The sequence below is a fragment of the Petaurus breviceps genome, unplaced genomic scaffold (genome assembly GCF_028583685.1).
Source record: "Petaurus breviceps papuanus isolate PSGF00001 unplaced genomic scaffold, PetGlider_PUasm1.0 90825, whole genome shotgun sequence".
Classification (NCBI taxonomy): domain Eukaryota; kingdom Metazoa; phylum Chordata; class Mammalia; order Diprotodontia; family Petauridae; genus Petaurus; species Petaurus breviceps.
In genome coordinates this window covers 6,210,592-6,227,548 of record NW_027187353.1, presented here as the reverse complement: position 1 = coordinate 6,227,548, position 16,957 = coordinate 6,210,592, and the positions used below count along the sequence as shown (strand labels likewise).

The 16,957-nt window shown below is 38.0% G+C and overlaps 1 protein-coding gene across 2 annotated transcripts in view; it reads right to left on the bottom strand.

The window, feature by feature from the left end:
- Positions 1-16,620, bottom strand: part of NPTN (neuroplastin) — a 72,876-nt gene extending 56,256 nt beyond the window's left edge. The window contains exon 1 of one of the 2 annotated variants that reach the window (XM_069071211.1): positions 16,463-16,620. In XM_069071211.1, the coding sequence (XP_068927312.1) occupies positions 16,463-16,553 (91 nt within the window). In that variant the 5' untranslated portion in view covers positions 16,554-16,620. The remainder of the gene's footprint in view (positions 1-16,462) is intronic. The other variant, XM_069071209.1, reaches the window with a different exon arrangement.
- Positions 16,621-16,957: the final 337 nt, after the last annotated feature.

Below are 16,957 nucleotides of genomic sequence, written 5' to 3'. Positions count from 1 at the left end.
GTTTAATTTCGTGTCTTTGTATCCTTAATGCCTTGTACCTGGCAGGCACTGAAATGCTTATTGAGTCAAATATATTATACTAAGTTCATGCTACAAAAGATGTTACAGTGATACCCATCCTGTTACAATTTCCCTGTAACAGAATTTAATTGTATACAAATTGATTTTAATCTGCAAAGCTGATATCCATATTATTTCCATAGTTTTACTCTGTTTCTAAGCTTTAAGCCTGGTGACAAGAATGCTGGGTTTGTTACGAAGTTGTTTTGCAAACCTGAAAGCATTACAAAAACATGAGTCGTTATTAATGTGGGTCTAGTAGCATTTACCTGCATTCCAGGTCATAGAATAATAGAATGAGAGCTGTACGGTACCTTAAGAGATCATCTATTTCAACTCCTCATATCAGTGGAAAGGAACTGAAGTCAAGAAAGTCACTTCCCTATATTCATGTAAATTATTAGCAGCAAAAGGGGCAGCTAGGTGGCGCAGTGAATAGAGAGCACTGGCCCTGGAGCCAGGAGGACCTGAGTTCAAATTCAACCTCAGACACAGAACACAAAACTAGCCATGTGACCTTGGGCAAGTCACTTAACCCCAATTGCCCTGCCTTCCCCCTCCAAAAAGCAAAAAGAAAAAAAAATTAACAGCAAAAGTAGGAAGAGAATCATGATCCCCACCTCTGTTCTACACCAAGTTACCTCCTCAAATCTCTCACACTAATTTCTATAGCACTGACTGGTCTCCAAGCAAAATTCTATTAAAGGAAGATCTCCCCAAAAACAATTCTAGATATAACCTCTATCAGAAGTCTATGGCATCTATGATAGGAATACTCTGGAGGGCTTTTAAGCACATACAGCAAAAGGAAGTCTAGTAAAGCAGTGCTAGACTTGCAACTCACAAGACCTAGGTTTAAATGCTGCCTAAGAGCTCACCTTCCTAGGGTGTCTGACCACAAACAAGTCAACTAAGGTCTCTAATTCAAATTCTTCATTTATATACTGGTATTGATACCACTTATGGTACCAACTTACAGGGTTATTGTAGTCAAATTATAATGTATGTAAACTACTTGCAAACCTTAACGCACTATATAATGTCAACAATTACTTCTATGTCCACCTAAGATAAATGCTTTGGGCCTTGGAAATGTGTGAGAGAAATTAAGGTGTAAATGGTTGGCTCATTGATCTAACTAAGGTGCAGGTCTGATTAAATTACCTTCCCATTCATAAACTATGGTGGTTTCCCATCACCTCTAGGACCAAATATGAGATCTTGCTTAGCTTTTAAATCTCTTCGTAACCTGGTCCCTTACTATCTTTCTAGTCTTCTTAGAACTGATTCTTCTCCTCATAGTTTGCCATCCAGTAGCACTGGGCTCCTTGTGGTTCCATTACTTCATTTCCTGACTGCACGTTCACTGGAAGTCCCCAGTCCCCAGAACACTCTCCCTCCTCATCTTTGGCTACTGACTTCATTTAAGTCTCAGGCTTTTGAAAGAGAGCTTTTCTGTTCTCTTCAACACCAGCGCCATCTCCCTGGCGATCATTCCCCTTTGTCTGCTTCCTCACACTGTGAGCAGAGCCCATTTTTTGCCTTTCTTTGTATCTAGCACTTAGCACACAACAGGCACTTAATAAATGTTGGTTAACTAACTAAACGTTGAATAAAAACTATGAGAAGTTGTCATATATTACAGTTCTCCTTTCCACCTCCATAGTTTTCACAACTGAAAGCTCTGCCAACTACATACCAGTAAGCCTTTGAAATGGAAAGCTTTTGCTATATTAGAAAATTCAGTGTAATCACAATAATATAGTATGCTACTCTGAGCTGTCCTGCCTTCTACTTTTGCTATAATAGAGCTTTGCCCATGACAAAATATATGCCTTTGAAATGGATTTAAAGACCTAAAAAAAACCCCAAACCACAGGGATTAAAGTCAAAGATATGAAACTGAGTATGCACGCAACTGGATGACCATCTGTCTATAATGCTAGATAAAAGATTTTGGATGAGGTACGGATTGGATTTCATGACTGAGGCCTCTTTCAGTTCTAGGAAATACATGGTGATATTACAAGTTTTCAAACTGATTACATTCAGCATACAAAAAAGGAAAACCCTTTAAGTAAAGTTATACTCAATAACCAAATAAAATAACCAAAGGCCTCCAGACACAACTATAGAGACTGATGAAGCTTAGCTACTTCAGAATTTTAATTTCTGATCAGAAGCATTGCCAGAGATGAAGGGCAATATACAAATCTTGGCTAAATTGCTTTGTTTCTATGGGCCTTAGTTTCTTCATCTATAAAAAGGGTTGGGCAACTATGACCTCTACAATCCCTTCTAGGTCTCAATCTATAATTCCAGATTATAATTATAAAAGATAGAATCCCACTTGGAGAGGCCAAGAATGTCCAAGTATGCAGAACTATTCTTTTTTTAGTACCAGCTTCATTAAGAACTTCCTGACACTCAAGCAGTTCCTTCACTTTAGCCATTTTCCTTGCTTATTCTTCCATCTTAGGAGACTGACTAATTCCCTTACTTCATTTATATTGTTACCCTGAATGTATTAATAGCTTAAGTCCCCAGCAATACCTTTCCATAAAATTAACTCCCGCAGTTTTATCTCATAGCTTATGCTCCCATAAATACATAATTTCTTATCATCTGCATTCTACATGCTTCCAAACAGTATAAAAAAGATGCTTAACAGCAGAGGTTCCATTCTGGCAGAGATAAATACTAACAGTACCATAATTCTGATGCATAAATACTATACATTTTCTTTCATAAGGCTGTGTATCCTTAACAGTATTTTAATACTTTGGAGTTTGAAACATATTGACAGATACCATCAATGTCAGCAAGGATGAGCAAATCAGGGGAGTACAGAATGGCCCCTCTTTATATGGGGGAGGAAAAAAAACCAGGTTAAGTCTGAAGTAAAATAGAAGCACTTGATCCCATTTTCACATGCCAAAAAACCAAAACGCTACGTATGAGTATTTTAACATACACATAATTTTGTCTTTAATATTTTAGAAAGAAAAACACTCAGCCCTGAAATCCTTCCAGAACCTTTCTTTACATTTCCCAGAACACCAGAGTTCTGCAGAACAAAATTAAGCACCACTCAATATCTCATTACAGTCTTTCTGACATCCACCCCCACCTCTTTGGACTTAATACCTTTCAAGTAATAATTTGCCTCGCTTGTATTAGTACTACCTACTTCATCGGTCCTGGTATAGGCTTTGAAATGTGGCATTTTTAATGAACAGTCTAGTTGAAGGCTGTCACTGACTTTTTTTCCCAATGAATTCACATTACCTCTGATTTCCTGTATTATTTCTCAGCCCAACTGCCTTGGACGATGGTTAATTCTAAGGCATATCAACACACTCTTTAGATGGTCACTTCACAATTCATGAAGGGAAAAGCATCCCCAAAGTCCCTATATGAAGTGAAACCAAGTCAAGATGAACAGAACCAGGAATCCTTACACAATCAAATAGGCTCTCAGGGTTAAAAGGGATTTCAGAAGCTATCTAGGTTCACCTTGTACCTGAACAAGAATCCTTTCCACGATATTCTACAAGTAGTGATCTAAGATTTTGCCTGAAGACCTCTAGCAAGGGAGAAGTCCACTATCTCTAAAAGCAACCATTCCATTTTTGGATAATTCTAATTATCAGAAGTCCTTCCCTATATTAAGACTTAACTTGCTTCCTTGCAACTTCTACTTAATGCTCCAATCATGCCTTCTAGAACCAAGGGGCAGGAGAAATACTAGCCCTCTTCCATATGATAGCCATTTTGTCCACAAATAACTATATAAAAATGCTAAAAACAAAAGATTATAGAATTTCAGAGCAACTTAGAAGGGAATACAGAGTAAACATTTGTTAATGTTTCATTTTACTTTATTAATTCTTGAGGGTTTCACCTAAAATCTAATTCCTGATTATATGTATATGTCTATTTCATTTTTTGGTCTCTGATTACATAAAGAAAAAATATACTGCACCCCAGAAAACTTAGGTTCATATCAAGACTCTGCTACCTCCTCAGCTATGTGACCTCAGGTATATTACTACTTCTCTGGTTTCCATTTTCTCATTTGTAAAATGAGAGGGATCAATAAACATTTTTAAATGCTCCAAAGTATTAATAAGAGAGATGCAATTAAAACAACTGTTTCACCTCACATCATAAAGTGTGAAAGATGATTGAAAAAATTATATAGTCTTACAGGGTTTTGGAAAATCAGGTACATATACACGGTTGGTGGAACAGTAAAATGACTCAATCATGCTGGGGAAAAAATTTAGAATTACATGAGAAAAGACAAACTGTTTATGCCCATGAATACCATCACTGGGTATATGCCCCAAGGAGAACAAAGACAGAATGAAAGGTCTTGTATATATACATCTTCTGAACAGTACTTTTGGTAGTAGCAAAAACAAAACAAAACAAAAACCTGCAAACAAACTGCCAGTAGACTGGAGAAATGATTGAACAAAATGTAACACATAAATTTAACAGAATATTATTGTGCCATAAAAAACAAATGAGGACTTCTGAGAAACATGGAAAAACTTCTATGATTTGATGTAGTATCAGAAAAAAATATATGAATGTAATAATGAAAATCAAAAAGACAAAGTCAGCAAAAAATCGGATGAATTGCTAAGTGGCTCAGTGGAGAGAACACCAGGCCTGGAATCAGGAAGACCTGATTTCAATGGCCTCAAGACACTTCATAGTTGTGTGACCATGGGCAAGTCACTTGCCTTCAGTTTCCTCAAGTGTAAAATGGGGTTAATAAAAACATCTCCCTCCCAGGGCTGCTATAAGGATCAAATGAAATGTCTGCCAAGTGCTTTGCACATTTCCTGGCATAAGGGCAGGTGCTTAATAAATGCTAACTATCATTGTTATTATTAAATGCAATGACTAATAATTGTCTCCACAGGTCTAGTAATGAAATATGCTTCCCTTCCCTCAATAGAGAGGTGGGGGACAATTGGTTGTCCAGCTGCTACACAGGAGAATTCCATGGGGATGAAGGAAGGAAATTTACTGGAAAGTGACTGGTATTTAAAAAAAAAAGCAAGCAAGCATCCCTAAAGCACCAATAATAAAATAAATGAAGTTAGACTAGATAAATAATAAATAAATAAATGAGGTTGGACTAGATCTCTAAGGTCACTTCCAACACTTGATCTACATTCTTTTCCAATCATTTTTTCCCCTTCCTCTAAAAAATAGATTTTAAAAACATAATAGCTTCTATTGCCGAATCCTCAGGAAGGGTTATGCTTCCTCTTCTCTTTTTCTAACATCCTGGTAAAAGGTGCTACAATTATTTTTCAAACTGGTATCTGGAATTCTGCACTCTTTAGGTGACAGCATTCCCAAAACTACACTCAACCAGGAAGTCAAAAGAAGGATAAAGTAAAAGTAGGAAAATGCATTTTAAAACCAAACTTCAAATACTACTATGAAAACAATAAACTTAAGGCCAGATTCTGTTGCTACTCAATTTTTGCAACCAATGAAGTTTCTATTTTTTAGTCTTTTTTTGGTCCAGACTGGTGATTTTATTGTACTGATGCAAGTCATCAGTTGTTCTGCAACTGAATTTCTTAAGAGAGGTTAGTAGACCCTGGGGCACTGAGAGGCTGTAACTAGCCCCAGTGGTGTCACAGAAAGAATGTGTCAGAGCCACAATGAGGTCATCTCCCTCTATCCACCAAGACCTGACAGTGCCTCTTACTTTAATATACTAAAGGAATAAAACCCCCGAACTGATATTTAAATAAAAGCTAAAATTTGTAGACAAAAAATGTTATACTTCAATTTTCTGATGTATACTGATAATAACACCCCAAAAGACTGATACTGCCATGTGCTTAAGAAAACACTGACAGATATCAAATGATATAATCCCTATCTTCAAGAGTTGATTCAATTACATCTTTCTAGACTCCAGTCTGGCATTAATAAGAACCTATTTGGCATTCAAACACAAAAGGAAACTTAAGCTCTAAACCTTATAAAAACATCCATTTTTGTTACAATTAGTCAAGAGTGTCTTTCACCTTTACAACTAAAGTCTTCATACTTTTTTGATCCCACTAGCTGTATTTTAACTTCTAGAAGATTTGTAGCTTGATAATTCTATTGCTTCTTTTAAATAGTAAGAATAAGGGTCCACCTTGAAGTTACACCATAGAAAAAAAGAATAAGGAGTAATTCACAATGTTTAGATCTCAGTTGCAGCACCTGTAAAGGACTGGACTAATTTCTAAATATCATAAAATTCTACAGTGAAATGCTGAGGGCATCAATGTTCTGCTTCAAGAGTATATTAATGGGGGCAGCAAGGTGGTGCAGTGAATACAGTACCGGGCTTGGAGTCAGGAGGATCTGATCTGAGTTCAAATCCAGTCTCAGACACTTGACACTTACTAGTTGTGTGACCTTGGGCAACTCCAACTGCCTTGCCTTCCCCCCTCCAAAAAAAAGGGGGGGAGGGAGATATTGATGAAGGAAGCAAAGTGGGCTTATTCAAAGTTAGTATAAAGAGGTTTACAGAAGCAGTCTTATATTCTTCAGATAATTGAGAACGAGAGACTTAAAAATAAAGTACACATATGGTAGGGAGGGAAGGGTGAAAGGAAATAACACAACCTAACTTAAAAGTTTAACAGCAAAATTACATTATAAAGTTGGTGCCAGTATAGTCTTAATAGTCATTTTTCATTTCATACAGATCATAAAAAAAAAACCTACTGATCATTTTCATTTTTTTTTTTAAAGCAATTGGGGTTAAGTAACTTGCTCAAGGTTACATGGCCAGTTATTTCTGGGTGTGGTGCTAAGTATCTGAGCCTGGATTCGATCACCAGGTCATCCCGACACTGGGGCCGGTGCTCTTACTTGCTATGCTACCTGGCCGCCCCTCATTTTCATTTTCTAATAATTAATCCCATACATTAAGGTACAACTTTGATGTTCCATGATGGCTTGGAAGTGACCCTGGGTTCTTGAAGGCTACATGGGAGCAGAGTGAAAACCCTGGCTGGTCCAAACAAGACAAAAGCTTTGAATACAGACCTCAGGTCAGAAGAGCAGCCTGGCTAAATTCAAAGAGGTTCATTATCAGGTGGGTACTTCAACAACTTTCAAAGACTACCTTTTCAGCTATAAAGAGTATGTGATCTTGGGGCAGCTAGGTGGCACAGTAAATAGAGCACTGGCCCTGGAGTCATAAAGACCTAGACCTAAGTTCAAATCCAGCCTCAGACACTTAACACTTACTAGATGTATGACATTGGGCAAGTCACTTAACCCCAAAAGCCCTGCCTTCTCCCCTCCAAAAAATATATATATATATATGATCATCAGTGCAAGGAGTACTCACACTGATGAAATGACAGAGCTTTGAAATATTTTTGAAGTCATTTTTTATTCAATGCTGGCAGTTTTTCTAGCAAGTTTAATTCAAGAGACCTAGATTTCAAATGTACTGTTCTCTCTTGAAACAAGAATTCTAGTGTTTTCTTAAGAGAATTTAGAAATGACAGACTATACTTCAAAATCTATTTCTAATACTTTCAAAGGTAGGGTCCCCCACCCAAGATTCACAATAGATATTCTTGACCTCTCCTAGACCCTTCTCTAATGAACTATACTAGCAAAGCATTGTTAATTACAGTAGTGATCTTAAGCATCTATAAAGTCCTCCCATTTCATAGATATTGAAAGTGAAGCTCAGAGAGGTTGAGAGATGCACAATCAATGTTACATAGCTAATTAATATCCAAGCTGAAACAAAAGCTTAATCCTGATTCCCAATCTCCAGGTTCTTTGTACAATACCGTCTTACAGGACTTCATTTTTTAGGAGTGGGGGAAGCAAAAAAGGGGAGAGATGGGAATTTGTGGCTTGTTATACAGCCACATTCTTATGAGTTTCTTAATGTATCTCACTAGGACAAGAGTCCTTTTAAGATAGATGTTACATAATGAAGTATAAAGTATAACATCACTAAGTTAAAGCCCCACCACAGAAGGCACAGAGCTTTAGTAACTACATTACTTCCCAGTTTAAAAATCCTAAGTGGTTCCCCATGCCTACCTACTGAATACTAGGCTTCTCTTACTGTGGAAATGCCCCTGACAGCACAGCTCCATTCTACTGTCACAACACTTCCACATGCTACATACACTCTTACCAACTTACTTTCTTTACCATTCCTCAAATGTGACCTATCATCTCTTGTCTCTAGGCATTGCACATGTCCTTCCTGGTGCCTGAAACTGACTAGACTCATTAATTTCTGACCCTTCTCCTTCCTTCAAGGCTTAGCACAGGTAGTACTTTACATGAAGCTTTCTCTGACTTCCCCAGGTAAGAGGTATCTTTCATGTCACTGCTGACCCTACCTATGCAAGCAATAATATCTTAATCTGTATTACAGTTATCTGTACATATGCCCAACCCTTCCTGACAGATCAGAGGTGACAAGGTTTAGTATCTCCATTACCTGGCTCACTGCCTTCCTTCAGTGACCAAGTCAGTAATTAATTTATTTGTTGAACTAAATGTGGCTTAAACCCACTTTACAGTTTTATGATTAACTAAGTAGTTATCTTTTTAATTACTTCTGTATGAAAGAAACAAGTGCTATAGAAGAAATATCTATGTGGACTTAACTGAGGCCCAGAGTTTATGAGTTGTCCAATGCCACGTAGCTAGTGTCTGAGTTGAAATTAGAACCCAAGTTTCCTGACTGCTAATCAGTCATTAAAGTGATTCTGTAAAATATCTAATCAATTTGAGAAAATAATTGAATTTAACACTGAGGAGAAAAAAAAGCAAAACAGGAAAATGTAACATTCACATCGGCAAACATCTGGAAAAATATGTGGAAAAGAAAATAATTCCTATTAATTAGAGAGACCATTTTCTGAAAACTATAGCAACATAGTAGTATATAATATGCTGGTATCCCTTTAAACAATTACTTTCTTTTGAGAGGTTAAACATATCTTCTACATCAGGGGTTCTTAACCTTTTTTGTGTCATGGACGTGGCCCCTCACATGGCCCCTCCAGGGGCTTATGGATGCAACCTTTTGCTGAATCATGTTTGTAAATGCATAAAATACGAAGGATTACATAAGAAACCAATTATATTGAAATGGTTATCATAGACCCCAGGTTAAGAACCCCTATTTTAGATCTTACTTGCACTATCAATTTCCTAATGGAGTAAGCAAAGATAAACTGCCCAAGCAGATGAAGTTATCAAACATTAGTAGAATCCAAACTAAGATTTTAAATATAGGACTAAGAATTGTACTTATACACCATAGGTCACTACTAAGGCCAAACCAGATTAAAATGTGATTAGGAAATGTTTAACAAAATAAACAAACAAAAAAAATACAACATAGATAATGTCAGTTTGAGGTTTTCTGAGTCTCTGCAGTCCATAGGGATCTGTTTCTATTTAATACCACTGGTAAAGCACTGAAAAGTGAAGCGATTTGCCCATGGTCACAGTCACTGTCAGTGGCTCTGAACCCTAACTTGGATCTCAGGCCCCAGATTTTCTATCTAGTCAGTTAAGCACATATAACATGCCAGACACTGTGCTGGGAACTACAAAGAACTACTACATCATATTGACTTTTTAGTACATAAAAAACACTTTACTCATGGATGCAATATTTACTAATATTTTAAATAAAAAATTTACATATATGTGTCTGTGTCTCTATATATGTATGTATATATATTCTAAAACAGACTCAATAGTTTTAATTCAACTAATACTAGAACATTTATTGTACAATCTGAAGCTATTACAAGGATCTATGACTTCACTAGTACTCCCTCTAATAAGGATAGCAATATACCTCCACACCTTAAAAGTCCAATGCTTAGACAACCATCATGGGTTGTTGTGGGTGGAAAAAAAAAACACCGAAACACCTGCTAGCTAACCATGTGGTAAGTCTCTCCATACTTAACTGGGTTGATCCTTGGATGATAAACTCTATGTAAGTCCATTACCAGTTTCTTAACTCAAGGCCTTTCTTACCCATAAGATCTATCAGCATTTACATTCCACTAACATATCCTTAGAGAACCCAAAGTTACCTCAAAGCAACAACGAGGCACAAAAGATAGCATTTGATAGACAAAATATAAAAATAAATTAAATTTTGTATCAAATTTAATTTCAGAAATACTCAACTTTGTTCCTAAGCATTTCTCACAAAGTAGTGCTTAAAAAATTCTTACAATGCAGCAGACATTTCACCTGTTTATTAGAGAGCTCCTTTTAATGTAAAAATCCATAGCTTTGAAATAGTAAAAGTATTACACTTGAGGATATATGAAGCATAAATATCTTAGTCAGTCATCATCTAATTTTGGAAGGTTTGTTTCTTGCCTTCCTAAAACAAGTCCTTAATAGTTATGAGAAACTCAGAATTTGTTTGCTTGAATCAGATGAAACATTCTTCAAATAAAAAATAATAAATTATGGAAACCTAACCCTTATCTAGGAATGTCAATGTAGACTAAGGTCTAGATAGATAAGTAATCTAATTAAGAAACATACAAAAATATCCATACTTGTCATGTACCAAATTCTTAAAAGTAGTTTCAGCTAAACAGCTCCATATGATAAACATTATTAATATTTCATGAAAAGTGATAAATACATAAGAATATTATTTGTTTAAAAACTTCAATTAGTAAGTCATTTACAATAGGTGCTTTTCCATCATTATTTTAATTTAGAGGTTTTAATTTACTTTAAGGTGGTTCCTGGTCTATTTTATTCTTCCTGACAGATTCTAGTCTTCCAGATGCTCCTTAAACGAAGATTCATTCCTCATTCTTGAATCCTGCTTTTCTCCTTGAATTACTGCATGTTTTCTTCTGTCTCTCCCTTTCTCTTAAAAACTGCATTCTCTACTTCTGATCCTGTCCAGACTGTGCTCTCACTGTAAACAATAAATTGAATAGAGTTCATCAGAAAAGCAAACATTTTTCCCTAGGATTCGTTTGCATAAAGACTTAAAAACAGTTTTATTTCCTTACCTAAATACTTAAAACATGTATAAGAATATATACTCTAGAAATATACCAACTGCATCTTTTCCCTTAAGTTTTTTGCAAAATTTTTCAGTTTTTTTAAAAGTCTTAATATAGTTCTAAAACACACTTTTAAAGATATAAACTTGTATTTCTTCAAAAGCCATTCCCCAATGGATTAGTGGTCAAAAGATATGAAAATACTTCTCAAAAGAACTGCAAACTTTTAGCAACCACATAAAAGACTAAATCAAATCAACAATAATCAAAAGAGATGCAAATCAAAAACATCTTTTAAGTTTTTACCTCATACCTGGAAAATTAGCAAAGATGGAAAATTAATGTTGGAGGAGTTGTGGAAAGACATTAATACACTAATAGCAGAGCTGTCAACTACTCTTACCAATCCAAAAAACTAATTTGGAAATTTGCTAAGATACTGACTAAAATAATGATACCCTTTGACCCTGAGCTCCTATTACCAGACATAATCTACAAGATCAATAATAAAAAGAAAGGTTCCATATGCACCCACATATTTATAGCAACAGTTTTTGTTGTAGTGAAAATTAGAAACAAAGCACATGTCCATCAACTGGGGAATGGCTAACCAAACTGTGATACATGAATGACAAAATATTATACTGTAACAAAGTATATGGAGAATACAAAGAGGCAAGGTATGAACTAATAATACAAAATGAAGCAGAACCTAGAAAACAATATATATTACTACTAAAAACAACAAATGTAAAAAAACTACAAAACTGAAACAATACTGTGAAATTGTAATGAATACAGTTATCTACAAAGAAATACAAGAATGCACCTCCTTCCCTTCTTTGCAAGGAGGTATGGTCTATGGAATTGGAACAATTCATATGATGTCTGATTTGGCTGGCACATTGGTTGGTTTTACTGAACTTTCCCCCTGTTTCTTTTCTTCTTCTATGTTATATGGGACAGATCTTTGGGAAAAGAAGGGGTAGAGATGTAAAAACAAAAGCTATCAATAAAAATTTAAATTAAAAAAAATTTTTAAGATTATTTCACAAAATGCTTAATTCTTGAATCTATATACACACAGAAACGGACAGATACAGACACCACAAAAAAATGACTGGGTCACATTTCTATTTGAGTTGATCACACCTGCATAGTTACTACTGACAGAATGAAAAATTTTATCTATTTACTTCACGGACATAATTCCTCTATTTCTTCTTTCTAAAACTTTAATGGTGCTTGTGGTAATACAGTTAATGTAAAATTACACAAATTTTAATCATCTTAATTTGTGGAAAATGTGAAGCACTTATTTTTCCATGGCTTTCTCTTTTGAATATTAGGTCAGATTCTGATCTACAAGTCAAACTATTCATTTTCTAACCTCTTGGAAGATAAGAACCTATTGACATGGTCTTTTTAATTTGGATCCAGTGAGCCCGCTGTAAAGCACAGTGAATGAGTCAGAGACCCAGAATACATGTCTAGATCTGGTAACATAGCTTTTTTTTAAATGCCAGACCCCTGACAAAACCTAATGCCTGGCTGGGCCATGATATCAAGTAGAGACAGTTTATGGTCAGTGGGCTGTGGGGCTGGAAGACGTCTGTGTGGGAAGAAGTACTGTGATGTCACCAACTGTTTATGCTGAAGAAATATACTCCGCACAAAAGTAAAATATTTTTGCTATTTATTTTTATCCTATTTAGAATACTACATAAAGAGCCATAGCTTGTCATTTGGCATTACTTGTCATGTTAAAAATGGTGCTTAAGGTTTATAAAGCTTTTTTCCTAATATAATCTTGTCAAGTAGGTAGTAAATCATTATTATTCCTACTTTACAGAATGGAAAACTATAGCCTCAAAAAAGGTTAAGTGACTTGTACTTGCTCAGTATCAGAGCCAGGATCCAAAGTAGGCCTCTGACTACAAATATGATGCTCTCTCCTTTATGCAACATAACCTTTAATGCCATTTATGTCATTAATGACCAACATTAAGATGGCTTCTTAAATATGTATAAGAATCTTCTTGCTATGCTTAGGTAAGTCCACCCAAACAAAAGAAGCTGAATCAACAGTAAAATATCAAGACAATACCCTTAGGGAAAGAACTGTCAAAACATGTAAGTCAAACAGGTTTAGAAAGAAAAGGGAAAACTTTTTTTCTAGGGCTCTGTGGAAGTTATATGCATTAACTACCAAGTTCCATCCAAGAAAAATTACCAATTTTAAGAATTTTGTTATAAAATTCAATCAAGTCCCAAGTACTTACTTTTGGTGAACACTATTTTCATTTACTGCTAAATTACATAATCAATTTCAAAAATTTCCCAGTACATTCAACATCCCCTTCCCTCTAAGACACTGTTTAAGTCCTTAAAAGTAAGACAATTAAGAGAATGATGCATAATCTATACAAGATTCTTGGTTCCCTGAAAAATAGCAATGGTTATCTATAAAACAGTAAAAAAGGAAAACCACTTCCTGAAGACAATTTCCAATTTCAGTGACAATGCGGGTATTCTGAAAGCTTCCCTTATAAAATTACATAAGTATAAGCACAGATCTCTGCATGCAAGGTTACCAAAATGACCTCATTACCTTTATTCTGAGAAGTCAATGAAGAATTTAACAAATCAAAGATTTTGAACTTGGTACATGAAGGAAAAGAACCCAGATTAATAATGCCACTTTTTGAGGTCAGAAGCATCATCAGTATTCATCATCATCTTAGTCCACATATTTCTCTGTCTCAAAAATAAAGGTATTTTTAGGGACAGTTTCTTCATTTATAATTGACCATACTTTCTTAAATGAGAAAGTTTGGATGAAGTGTGATCCTAGAGTTTACACAGTTTGGAGAGAAAAATAGACAAATCTACAGAGGCCCTAAAGTTATGTTTCATAGGCTGTCAGAATATATAAATGTACATTCAAGAACAGCAGACATTCAATCAAGACGTGAATATTTTTAAAAGATCAATGAAATATCTAATGCTTCAACTGAATGTACTTGTTCCATGACAGTTTTTCAGAGATACCAAACTTTTTAATTTGTGACATGTCAGGGCTGGTGAATTTTATGGAGCCATAAAAGACAATCTTATTTATGTGAATACATGATTAGAAACCCAAGTATAGCCGTCCCTTAAATTTATGCGGATTTGGGTCAACCATCCAGTTCTGCTTCACTTTACTAGCCATGTCATGTGACTAGATGCAAACCCATTTCAAGAAAAAGGTTGTGTTACACTGTATTTAGAACACATATCACTAAGAACAATCAGATGAGTCCTTTTAGTCATATCAAAGAATCTTGCTTTAGTTGCTAAGGAACTACAATTTTACTGTTACAGAGCATTGAAGGAAACAGCCAGAGATTAACTAAACCCATCTAAATCAAGGGCATCTCTCACCTATTATGTTAAATTAAACAATAATAATATCACAAGTCTTATCAATAGTTAAAATCAAAATGATACTTTTTAAAAAAAAAAAATTAAGCTATTAACATAAGTACTAGGACCCAATATCTTTCTGCATTCTTCAATGGCCTAATGCTTCTGAAGAAAGCAGAAAAAAATAGTATGTTTAACATAGTAGATTGGAGGTTTTCTTCCTGACCCCTGTGGTGAACAGCTGATGATGCCATGAAAGACACGATTTGATTAATTCTATTTAGTACTGTAATTATTTTAAACTATTATTTCTCAGGTATTTATGGCTATATTTCCTTTTTTCCCCCCAGAATTTTAAATCTATTTTTTTTCTTTACAGTATCCAAGTCTAAAAGAAAAATGTAAATGTAATTCTGAGCTCTAGGATATAAAAACCAGTTAAGGGTTAATAAAAATCATGAAAATCAAATGAAAAGTCCTATATCCAACAATAATTCCAAGAAATCTTCCTAATGAAAGAAAAAGAAAAAAACTGAAATTGATTCTTCAATATAAAATATTCGGCATATCAATAATAAGAAAATATTTTTCAAACTTCAACATGTTTCTTATTCATATCTTTCAAAAACCATTCATCAACTAAATTTTTACCAAAACTAGTTAACATCTTCCAAGCAGTTTTATCCATCTCTTCCTCAGCATTTATACCATCTCACTCTTAATCTGCTTAACATTTTCCTCCACAGAAAGGCTAAGTCCTAAACCAAATCTACCCTTTCCACTCCTCTCTTTCCTGACACGGATTGTAGAAACACTAATTCTGTTGTCAAGCTCCTTATATACCTCCCCCTAAAACCCAACCCTGCACTTCTCTTAATATGGCCCTGTTTTCCCAAGGGTTACCGAATATCCTAGACCACCCTGACTTAAATCCCTAACCCTTACCCTACTCTTTCCTGCAGTCTTTCCACTTTCCAGACCAACATTAAGGGATTCACCCCTCTTGCCCCTTTTCTAATACCCAGGCACTCCGGCTTCTCTATTAACTTCCCCAAAAGCAGAGCGCCAACCCCTCCTCTTCTACCTCTCCTCCTGCCCTAGTTTTCCTCCACCTTCTCCTTTTATTTAGACAACTCGACTCTTCTCTCCCAACCACTCCCCTCCAGTCCTCTGCACCCCCCTTATTAATCTCTTCCCCCTCAGCAATCTCATTTCAGGGCCAGGTTCCCTCTCCTCCATTCCCCAGCCACATTCCAATGAACACGAACGTCTCCCCCACATACCCGGACCCTCCTGCTCTTTTCCTGACCCCCAGCTCGCCTCCTCGGAGTCTGCGGTGGACAGCCCTTGCCCTTTCCCCTCGCGGGCCCCCAACTCTCCTCGCCCCTGCCTAGGCTCTGCACCCCCAACCTTCGCTCCCTCTTCCCTGCACCTCTCTCCCCGCTCCCCCAGGGCCTTCCCGAGCCGCCTGGCTTCCGCAAGATTCCTCTGCTCCTCCCCCTCTCCCCGGGGGCGACCGGCCCGGAGGAGGGTCTTCTTTGGGGTCCTGCTCCCTCCCCCGGGAAGCCTGGGGGGGTCCCCGAGCCTCAGGAAGGAGACGCTCCTGCCGCACGCCCCTCCCCCACCGCTCCGGAGGTGCCCTCCACCTCGGACCCCGGCTCGTCGGGCCCGCAGCACCCCCCCCCCCCCCCCCCCCCCCCCCCCTCGGGCTCGGCCCCCCCCGCGTCGGGCCCGCAGCCCCTCATCCCCTTCGGACTCGAACCCGGGTTCGTCGGGCCCGCAGCCCCCCGCCCCCTCACCCTCGGACCCCGGCTCGTTAGGCCCGCCACCCCCACCCCTCCCCCGCCCCTCCGCCGAGGCCGGCGGCCCGTCACCCTCGAGCCTCCTCCACCCCCTGGGGGTCCCGTCCTTACCGTTCTGAGCGGCGCCGGGCCCCGGGAGCAGGGAGCCGGTAACCAGCAGCAGGGACAGGGCCAGGGAGCTGGGGAGCGGCGAGCCCGACATCCTTTCTGGCCGGAGACACAGCCGCGAATGGGGCGAGCGGGGAGGGGGAGGGGGGAAGAAGGGAGGGAAGGAGGGAGGGAGGGAGGGAGGGCGCGAAGGAGGGAGGGTGCGCGCGCAAGAGCTCGAGCGCGAGGAGGCGGCCGCAGCAGCTACTCCAGTCTTCCTCAGTCTTCCTCCGACCGCCGCAGCACTCAAGCCTCGCGAGAGCACCGCGCTAGGTGACCGGAAAGCCCTCGCGAGAGAAGGGGGCGGGGGCGGCAGAGGAGGAAGACTAGGCAGGAGTGGCTGCCCTCCTCCCCTCGTCATGATTGGCTGAGGCTGAGATCACGTGAGGGGAATGCCCTTCCTCTCCTCCGCCTCGTCCCGTAAAACTCGCCGCTGCCACGGAAGGGGCGGGACTTCGA